The 11,466-nt window shown below is 40.7% G+C and overlaps 1 protein-coding gene across 1 annotated transcript; it reads right to left on the reverse strand.

The window, feature by feature from the left end:
* Positions 1 to 2,021: 2,021 nt before the first annotated feature.
* Positions 2,022 to 11,421, reverse strand: LOC137049880 (gastrula zinc finger protein XlCGF57.1-like). The gene is made up of 4 exons (XM_067428630.1): positions 11,244 to 11,421; positions 9,295 to 9,425; positions 8,220 to 8,843; positions 2,022 to 2,938 (listed from the first exon to the last, which is right to left on the reverse strand). Exons 2-4 carry the CDS (start codon positions 9,377 to 9,379, stop codon positions 2,376 to 2,378), a joined length of 1,272 nt encoding a protein of 423 aa, XP_067284731.1. The 5' UTR covers positions 9,380 to 9,425; positions 11,244 to 11,421; the 3' UTR covers positions 2,022 to 2,375.
* Between the last annotated feature and the right edge of the window lie 45 nt (positions 11,422 to 11,466).

Here is an 11,466-nt window from a genome sequence, read left to right on the forward strand (position 1 = left end):
CCAATACACACATTCCTACATTATGGTTCTTTGAATTTAATGAACTGATTGACCCAGTGTGCATTGTGCAAGGACGGTTGCAGCTTTTAATCATTTGAATGATTGTGTATGACTTGAGAAAACAACACTTAGATTTGTTTATTAACAGTTATGAACTCATTACCATCTTTGTGTACATGTAAATATTGAAACTGTCTGTCAGCTTATGTCACTATAATATACTACACTTTTGGGTATCGCAACCACGTGTCTGTGTCTCATTGAACACGCCATTTTCCTCCCTGAGCTGAACTTAGTCTTTCTGATACTGGTCCACTATTTTAATCTATTATTGCAGTAATCATACGTGTTACACACACATTATATAATATAGGAAAAAATGATTCAAATGAAAAGACAAAAAAAAAAACAATAGAATAAAAACCTGTATTCGTCTTTGTTCTAAGGATTCAAACTTCATTAAAATAATGAACAGATAAATAAAATGATTACATTTATTAAGTTTATGTAACTATTGAAAACTAATCACAAAGTCCAAAACAAAATCTTATTTTAAGAATATAGTGTGCTTTAATTAAACATTACAGCAAACTACAAATGAATGTATGTTACACCTGATAGATGATGACAATGCTGGTTACTTACCCTTGCATTATAAACGATGTTTATTAACAAAGATTCGGGAGGAGGGCTTTCAGATAATTGACACAGGTGGAGAGCACTCAGCTAATCAACAAGAGGTGTATATATACACGCAGCAGTCTTAAGCCTAGTTCACACTGCCCGATTTTTGCCCCGATTTTGAGTCGCCGACAGGTTTTGTGAAATCGCCGACAAATGCCCGAGATCACAGGCAAACCGGTGCTCGTGCACGCGAGTGACAATCACGCAGTGTGAATAATCAGACGCGATCAGAGAGAATCGCCGACGCGGTGAGATATTTGGCATGGTAAATATCTGGAGCTGTCGGCGATTCAAACTCCTGCTGTGTGAAACGAGTTCTGACTGAAAATTACACCGACAGCCAATGAGAGAGTGAGATACAGGGCAGCAGGAGGTTCAGGGAGGAGTTATAGAGCATAATATCAGTATTTTAATAGATATATTTACAATTCTATCAAACAGAAACAAAGCCCAAACATTTGCACATCCAGCCGCAGCAGCAGCGCATTACAAAATTATTTATTTACCTCAAACTGTCTTTGCAGAACACAATCCTGGCTCCCTCTGTCTCTCCAACAATTTCTTCCGCCATAATCTTTTTTCTTTTTCTCCAGAAATCAGCGCACATACAATTTGAAGCAAACTTTGTGCAGTTTATCATTTTTAATAACAATTCCAAGTCTCGCGCGAGAACTCCGGTCTGACGCACGTGTGATCTCGCGTTGTTTACTCGTCACATCTCACGTGTGTTTGGGAAACGTAGTTTGCGCACGGGAGAGAGAGTTGTCGGCGATTCTTCCTCTTGTTCAGTCATGCAGTGTGAACTCCTCTGTCGTCAAACCATCGTGCAGTGTGAACACAGCAGTGACTGAACGATACCCCAGATAGTCATGCAGTGTGAAAAGAGCAGTGACCCGACGAGTTTGAAAATCGTGCCGTCTGAACTAGGCTTTACCTCTGTTCTGTTGACAGTTTATCAGCATGGGCAGCATTTCCGACCATTCGCCCCGCCTGCCAGCCCACTCACGCTGTCTACGGCTCCACACTCCTCTCGAAGCAGTTCTACAAAGCTAAAATCATTTCCTCTCAAATTTATAAGCTACCTCAAACCCCCTATTTTGGGCCGCGTCGATCAACATTCACAGTAAAAATAAACTTTTCCCGAGATGGACGGGACGGGACGGACCGGACCGGGGCGGGGCGGGGCGGACAACATTTGTTGCAATATTGTCCTGTTTGACACTGTGAAGCTGCTTTGACACAATCGTCATTTTAAAAATGCTATATAAATAAAGTTGATATATATATATATCCCTGGCTTGCACTGTGGGGACTGTAGATAAGCTGCTATTGCTATCTCCATGTGTCTGTATCTTTTAAATCAAAAAGCCTGCATGTTTGTTTTATTATTTTGTGTTTATTTGCCCAGGCCTACACAGTTTTATGTCTTTTAGTGGATACAGATTTATACTTCTGTTGACATGTAAAATTGTACCCAGTTCATTCTTCGTTCGGCTGATCAACACAGTGGGTCTAATTCTGACTCTGACTTCTTTATTCCTCTCACAGTCAGCGGACATCAATGGTGGATTCAGGCCTCTAAGGTGATTTAATACCATAACAACAATCAACACATTATTCAGTCTCTAAACACGAGGCGTTTCCTGTCTGTGAAATTATTCCACACTGATGAACATATAAAACCAGTTCTCTCATTCATGAATACTCATGTGGTACTCCAGGTGTTTTTGTTGAGTGAAACTTATTCCACAGTGTTCCCATGTAAACAGTTTCTCTCCGGTGTGAATTTGCACGTGCCTGTTAAGACTTCCTCTTTCAGCAAATGTTTTCCCACACTGTGGGCAGGTGTACGGCTTCTCTCCGGTGTGAACCCTCATGTGCCGGTTAAGGGTTCCTTTTCGGTTAAATCTCTTTCCACACTGTGGGCAGGGGAACGGTTTCTCTCCAGTGTGAATCCTCATGTGGACTTTAAGGTTTGCTTTACTACAGAAACTCCTTCCACACTGTTGGCAGGTGTAAGGCTTCTCTCCAGTGTGAACTCTCATGTGTCTTTTAAGGCTTACGCCGGGAGCAAAACTCTTTCTACACAGAAGGCAGGTGAAATTACCTCTAGTTCTCTTAGTTTTAGCCAAAGGACTTTCAGCCTGTGAGCAACTAAAAGGTTTTTCTCTTTTCATGAAAACATAATTCTTATATTGATCTTTCTCTTCCATTTCATTCAGTACTTCAGTCTCCTCTCTCAGCCCCGTCAGGTCTAAGGCAAAAGGAGACAAATGCAAATTAAGGGCACAAAGCAACAGACAACACAATATTTAAACATGTAAAGTATAAAAACAACAACATATAATTAAAAAAGGGATGTAGAGGGCCCACATTTTCATCTTCCCCCTGAGCTTTTGGCTAATGAGCTAGCACACATTTTCTGAAGCCGATCCTGGAATTTGTTTTCTAATTCTCTCTTGTATAACTCTCAGTGGTCCTCTCACAGTATGGCCAAACAGACTGAACTCTGATAGACTGAACTTGACAGACTCCTGCACCGTTTCACAGATTGAGAATAAAAGCACAGGAACACCTTCGTCACACTGCAGGCAAAAGTGGCCCAAATCTGATTTTTTGGGGGTCAAGTGACCAGGTCAGACCTCTTCAGAGGTAGTGTGAACACTCAAATCTAGCCCAGATCTGATTTTTTAAATCAGATTTAGACCACATAGTTGCGGTTCACACCGCAAGTCTTAATGCTCAATTCTGATTTTTTGCTCAGATCTGATTGTTTGTTTGGCTGTTCACATTACCTTTTAAAATGTGGCCTATATCTGATTCTAGTGTGAACTGTTTGAGGTTTCCAACTAACCCGCATGTGGAAAAGAACAATATCATCAGACGCAGCACGCTGCTGCACTAAAGTTCGGGAGGTTATGGAGGAAGTAAGCATTTTTTTACTTTTATTTAAAAAGGTTTGTGTAATGGAAGCCATAACAGTAATGAGCAGGTGCTGAAGAGGAGAAGAACGAAAAGAAAGAGAGCTAAATTGGTTATTTTGGCCTTTTGTCTCCTTCCTTTGCCACTGAAGCCACGTTCATCGGTGTCCCCGTTCTTCCATTTCATGTGTTTTCAAAAATGGAGCGGTTACGGTACACTGTAAAAAAATAATAATTGTTTTTTGTTGGTTTAACTTAAAAAAGTAAGTAACCGGGTTGCCTTAAAAATTTGAGTTTATTGAATCTCAAATTTTAAGTGTATTGATACAATGAAGGAAATTGGTTTAATAAATAGAAACTCAAAATATTATTGTATCTGAATCACATAAAACATTTGATAAATCATGAAAATAGCACAATTTGGCTGCGTCATCACAAATAAAACACAAAATTAGCGAATATGCTTACAAAATCTTTTAATAATCTTTTAATAAAGGTTGTCGAATCTCAAAAAATGTTCATTGTATTAACCCAACATTTTTATTTCAATTAACTCAATTTTAAGGCAACCAGGTAACTTTTTCTAATTATTTTTTTACAGTGTAGGATCCTCCTAGTTTAGCTTGAATTGAAGTATCTCCCCATAAACTAATCAGGTCTGACACCTCACTCACGCTCCATTGACTCGCTCCATCGCTGTTCTCCATATCTAGTCTAGTTTTTAATGTTACTGTCTGTGTCTGTTGTGTCTAGGGCTAACTCGCCGGCGCATAAATGTGAGAAATGTCGACATAGATTGATGTAAAGGTCACATCAAATCCGCCTTGGTTGTTCACACTGCGGCCGCATTGGAAAAAATCAGATCTGGGTCTGATTCAGGAGCACAGATGTATGTGGTCTAAATCTGATTTTAAAAATCAGATCTGGGCTAGATTTGAGTGTTCACACTACCTCTGAAGAAGTCTGACCTGGTCACTTGACCCCCCAAAAATCAGATTTGGGCCACTTTTGCCTGCAGTGTGAACGGGGCTATTCATATGTATGTACATACGCAGACCCAGATCTGATTTTTTCCAATGTGGACGCAGTGTGAACAACCAAGGCGGATTTGATGTGACTTTTACGTCAATCTATGTCGACATTTGTCACAATTAAGTGCCGGCGAGTTATCCCTAGACACAACAGACACAGACAGTAACATTAAAACCTTGACTAGATATGGAGAACAGCGATGGAGCGAGTCATGGAGGGAGAGTGACGGTGTGTTCACACAGGGCGTAAGTGTTAACGATTGACGGAGGAAAAATCTTCAGAGAAATCTTCAACTTCTGCAACGCGAGTGAAGCAACGCGACGGAACCCACAATTCAGTTCGGCAACGGATGATGGCACCCATTCAGAGTAAATGGGAAGCATTAACGCCTACACCCCGTGTGAATGCGGCGTGAGGTGTTAGACCTAATTAGTTTATGGGGAGATACTTCAAGCTAAACTAGAAGGATCTGACCGTAACTGCTCCGTTTTTTGAAAGCACATGAAATGGAAGAACGGGAACACAGATGAACGTGGCTTCAGTGCCAAAGGAAGGAGACAAAAGGCCAAAATAACCAATTTTGCTCTCTTTCTTTTCGTTCTTCTCCTCTTCAGCACCTGCTCATCAATGTTATGGCTTCCATTTCACAAACAGGTTTAAATAAAAGCGAAAATGCTTACTTCCTCCATAACCTCCTGAGCTTTAGTGCAGCAGCGCGCTGCATCTGATGATATTGATATTGTTCTTTTGCACATGCGGGATAGTTTGAAACCTGCAGTTCACACTGGAATCAGATATAGGCCACATTTTAAAAGGTAATGTGAACAGCCAAACTAAAAATCAGATCCGAGCAAAACATCAGAATTAAGCATTAAGACTTGCGGTCTTAGACCATGTCTCGATGCAGTATTTCCTAAGCATTGCTTATAAGATCTGATGGAACCTTTTAGCGATTTAAAAAACTGTAGCACACAATTTAGATAGATAATTAACTCCCTGATAAGTCTGGACAATTCTCAGTAGACCAAAAGTGGTGAAAAACTTTGTTAAAGCTTTAACAACTTTAACATTAGCCTTTATGACACTCCACTCTCAGAAAAATATTTAAAACAAATATCTGGGTTAAGCAAACTCTGAGAGGTTAGACAACTGTTAAAATCCATATCTATAGCAGATAACCCAGAGTTAAAACCGTCTAGATGGGATGACACTTTCAGATGGACTGAGAAGGATCTTCTCATGATCGATCAGTTATTTAAGGGAAGTACATTGCATTTATTCTCTGATCAAGTGATTTAGGTTGGAAAGTTGGAGACCACACATATCCACAATTTGCAAAGGTGTAATGAAATCATGAAAATTCTGCATATAGACGTGCCATTTATATCCCAGTTTTTCTGCCGCTTCAATATACATGTAAATATCCGAATTAAATTCATAATCAAAGCCTTAATCAATATTTATCTTCCTATTTTATTATAATGATTCTTTTCTGTTAAAATTTTGCTTAAGAGAATCACTGATTGTTCCTTGTTTTCTAAAGTGTGTATTAGGAGTGACTGAGGGTCTGGGTGATGCATCACTAAACACTGACAGCAACACGGTGTGTTGTGTGTGGATTTTGGAGGTTGCACACACCCCTAAAATGCCAGGAGTGCAGGAACAATGTTTGTAATAGTTGCGCACAAACAGACGAGCTACTATAGCTCAAGTGTTTAAGTAGTGAATGCTGGTTCTAATAGAAAGCTGTCAGAATACACACTGCATCCGTTTTTCCGCATACAGTCCCTGACAAAAGTCTTGTCTCTTGTGTACAAATTTACCTAACGGCTGAAATATATTTCTAATCAAGATTTTTTTTTACAAGAAATGGCTCATTTTAATCCCACCAGCTTTTGTGATAATGTTTCAGTGAAAAACTAAACTTTCAAAAAGTATTCTAACATTCACAGCTTGGTAAAGCCCATTGAGTCAATTTTTGCAAAGACATAAGTGTTGTCACCTTGTCATATGAGCTTCACCTGTGACTAATAATGGATCAATTAGGTCTCAAGTGTGTATAAAAAGAACCCCAGTACACTAGACCTTCACATCAACTGCAACTAGACCTCTGCAAACATGCCTAAGATTCACCCTGAGACTAAAGTTTTGATTATCAAGAGGCTGAAGACCAGATCCACTGCTGATGTGGCAGACACCTTCAATGTGTCTCAGCGTCAAGTACAGAGGATAAAAAAAAGATTTGAAGAGACTGGAGACGTTTTTGACAAGCCCAGGTCAGGCAGACCCCGCAAGACAACTGCTCGAGAGGACCGTTTGTTGGCTCGAAAATCCAAGGCCAGCCCATTTTCCACTGCAGCAGAGCTCCACGAGACCTGGTCACCTGAAGTCCCTGTGTCAACCAGAACAGTTTGTCGGATTCTGTCTCGAAATGGCCTCCATGTTCGAATCAGTGCCCAGAAGCCAGCACTAAACAAAAGACAATTGAAAAACCGTGTGGCATTTGCCAAGGCCCACAGCCTGCTAAAAGGATGGACGCTGGAAAAGTGGCAGAAGGTGGATTTTTCAGATGAATCTTCTGTTGAATTACACCACAGTCGCCGCAAATATTGCAGGAGACCTACTGGTGCCCGAATGGATCCGAGATTCACCCAGAAAACAGTGAAGTTTGGTGGCAGACAAATCATGGTCTAGGGTTACATCCAGTATGGGGGTGTGCGAGAGATCTGCAGGGTGGAAGGCAACATCAATAGTCTAAAATACCAAGAAATCTTAGCTACCTCTTATATTCCCAACCATAAAAGAGGCCAAATTCTGCAGCAGGACGGTGCTCCATCGCATACTTCCATCTCCACATCAAAGTTCCTCAAGGCGAAGAAGATCAAGATGCTCCAGGATTGGCCAGCCCAGTCACCAGACATGAACATCATTGAGCATATGTGGGGTAGGATGAAAGAGGATGCATGGAAGACGAAACCAAAGAATATTGATGAACTCTGGGAGGCATGCAAGACTGCTTTCTTAGCTATTCCTGATGACTTCATCAATAAATTGTATGAATCCTTGCCAAACCGCATGGATGCAGTCCTTCAAGCTCATGGAAGTCATACAAGATATTACATTTGGATCTCACAGCACCACAACTTAATTTGCTGACATATTTTTGTATTTGCAGTAAATTTGTTCCATTTCTGTATAGGCGACAAAACTTTTGTCTTGCCAAAATTTGACCTTTCCGTCTTGATTAAATGATAAATATTTTTCTGTGAAAATTATTTATTTCAGTGCATTAAACATCATTTGGGAGGGTTTTAGCTTTTCATATGAGCTATTTCTAACACCAATGAATTAATTAAAAGTCAGGTTAATATCAGGTATTTCTAGAAAATAGATAAGCGACAAGACTTTTGTCAGGGACTGTATGGGTCGGCAAAGCCATAGCCCCGTCAGGGTGCCCAAGCTGACCCCTCTCCTCCGCCACATGAGCATCAGAACTGGACCACGGAGCAATGGAAGAAGGTGGCCTGGTCTGAGGAATCACGTGTTCTTAACATCATGTGGATGGGCGGGTGCGTCGCTTACCTTTATGAACTCTCATGTGCCTGTTACGGCTTCCTTTTCGAGTGAAACTCTTTCCACACTGTTGGCAGGTGTACGGCTTCTCTCCAGTGTGAACTCTCATGTGGACTTTAAAGTTTCCAATTTGACTGAAACTTTTTGCACACCAAGTGCATGTGAACGGCTTCTCTTCGGTGTGGATTTTCATGTGTCTGTTAAGGCTTCCTTTCAAAGTGAATCTGTTCCCACACTGCTGGCAGGTGAACGGCTTCTCTCCAGTGTGACTCCTGATGTGGTCTTCAAAGCGTCGTTTGAGAGTGAAACTCTTTTCACACTGAGGACATGTGTAGAGACGCTTCTCAGAGTGACTTCTCAAGTGGGCTTTAAAGTTTTTACGTTCAAAACTCTTCCCACAGTGTTGGCAGGTGCAACACTTCACTCGATCATGTGTTCTTATGTGCGCGTTGAGGCTGCTTTTCAGAGCGAAACCTTTCCCACACCGTCGGCAGGTGAAATTACTACTAGTTCCCTTCTTGTCATCTCTTTTTCGTGTCTTTTCAGGCTGTGAGCAACATAAAGTATTCTTATGTTGATCTTTCTCTTCCATTTCATTCAGTAGTTCACTGTCTTTTTTCAGCACCATCAGGTCTAAGGCGAAAAGAGACAAATGCATATTAACAACAGACAACACACTCAGACATGTAAAACATTCAACTAGATCCTATTTAGGGGAGGCGACAGAGGGCGCAGAGGTTTATGTTGGGACATTGATATCCTATCCAGCAGGATAATGCTCCTGACACAAAGCACAAATGCTTCAGGAATGGTTTGAGGAGCACAGTTTGAGGCGTCGACTCGGCCTCCAGATTCCCCAGATCTCAATCCAATCGAGCGTCTGTGGGATGAGCCGAACAAACAAGCCCGATCCATGGAGGCCCCACCTCGCTACTCACAGAAACTAAAAGGTTCTGCTGCTAACATCTTGGTGCCAGGCACCACAGCACACCTTCAGGGGTCTAGTGGAGACCCCCTCGACGGGTCAGCAAAAGGAGGACCGACACGATATTAGTCATAATTCAGCTTTGAGAATGAAACCAACCTATTTGTTCCTCAGTCTCTTCATCTTTCACTCTGAATGCTTCTTCAATCGCCACGTCTTCACTCTCCTCTTTAATAAACGCCATCTTTATAAGAGTGTCTTGAGGATCCAGGAGCTGTTCTGTGTTTGTCCTGTTTAAAATGAGAATAATTAACAGACAGTAAAGTAAATCTCCCGTAGCTCAGTGCACTGGGAAGAGATTGCTGTTGTTGTTTTCTTGTGAACTTTAAAAATGACAGAATTCAACAGCAAGTTCCTGACACATTTATAAATTGTTTAAAAGTTTTAAATTACTCCATTTAGTTTGATGAATATAACATTTTTATTTGGGAAAAGTCGAATGAAGTAAACTGGGGCCTGTACCGTGAAGGTAGTTTAACAAACTCAGGGTTTCAGGATTATTTACAAGTTGACAAAAGCAAACCAATCTAGTCATATTCATTAGCATTAAGTAAAAGAGATTTAAGGCTAGATGTCAGTTTATTTTAACACTTATAAACCGAGACATCTCATATCTAATGTGTGTTTCTCATGATATATTCTGTCAACAATGTTTAATGACACTTCTTTGGTTTTTACACAATACCGACTCGGATATCCTCCCACTCAAATGAGGAAAACATATTAACCCAAACTAATTCACATGAAGAAGAGATTTAAACAAAAAGGTATCTAATCATTTGGTTACTAAATCTATCAGTAATTCAGTCATTTGTTGTGAATTAATCGGTTGAATCGCAAGCTCAGGTTCTCGTCACTCGTCAGAGACTAGGCTCGTTTGAGATGAGCAAAATCTGTGCAGAAGCGATCGCCGGCGATCACATGCCGATTAGAAATGTGTCTGTCGAAAGTCTCTCGCGATGGCGAGGCGGACGTGTCGGATTATGCAGTCGGGCGCAGTTGTTCTCCACCCAAAAGCACGATGGGAAACGACTAAAGGCTGATCGTCAGCCACTGCGACCGTAAACAACACCCAGAGGCCCAGTCTGAAAACGCATGCGCAGCATTACGCACAGAGCGAAAGCATATTATCGAGAATGTATAGAACTGCTGTTATTGTTTTATCTAGGAATATTTCGCGATAATTATCGTTATATCGCCCAGCCCTAGATGAAACTAGCATGTCTGGACACACACACACACACACACACTCCAATCGCAGATTTATTTATTTATAGGCATGAAGGAGGGGTTCTGGCAGACCAATCACGGCGCTTGCGGTCCGCGTAGAATTGACACGTTGCTAGACACACAGTCTACGACGTAGCAATGGCGTACACTCGATGCTACACACAGTCTACGACGTAGCAATGGCGTACACTCGATGCTACACACAGTCTACGACGTAGCAATGGCGTACACTCGATGCTACACACAGTCTACGACGTAGCAATGGCGTACACTCGATGCTAAAGTATAAATTGGGCTTTACTGACGACTCAACTTTAATGCTTATTGGTTTAAACAACACTATGGGTCTTTTTTTTAAATGTTTGATTTTAAAACTCTGATATCATGTTGAAAATGTCTAAATTCTCATTGTGGGTTATGTGATTGTTGTCATAATTATAAAAAAATATATAAAAACATGTAATTAAAGTAAAAATGATTGATAAATACCTCTTTCAAATGGAAATAAAAAACAAAAAATCTTGGGTGTCTTGTAACTTTAAATGAACGTTACATCCACAGTTGATCTGCATTAAAGCGCACGAGTGTGAAATCCCGCGATATCTGCCTTTGATCAGGCAAACCATGTTTGAACTAATTCACGATAAAGAGCGAAATTAAACACTCCCTCTGTTACTCATGAGTTTCATTATGGTACTTTACTCACACAACGCTAATACATGTCAGATAAAGTAGTGCAGTGTTATAGTTTATCATACATCTTTCATTCTGCTTCGCTTTGAACGGTTTCTATCGCATTAAACGGTTAAAACACAAACCTTTCTTCAGCAGATCGCAACAGACGCAGAAACGCGGCGCCGCCTTATGACGTCACACGTGAATACCTAAATAAAAGTCCCGTTCACATCGTTGAGTCTAAAATCGCAAAAGGAAAACATGTACATAACCAACACAAGGGTATGTTAATAATACAGTTCACATTCAGAGTAAAATAAAATAAATCTAATTTCTTTGTTGTTATATAAAATTTTATAATCAATC

The sequence above is a fragment of the Pseudorasbora parva genome, chromosome 20 (genome assembly GCF_024679245.1).
Source record: "Pseudorasbora parva isolate DD20220531a chromosome 20, ASM2467924v1, whole genome shotgun sequence".
In the NCBI taxonomy this organism is placed as follows: domain Eukaryota; kingdom Metazoa; phylum Chordata; class Actinopteri; order Cypriniformes; family Gobionidae; genus Pseudorasbora; species Pseudorasbora parva.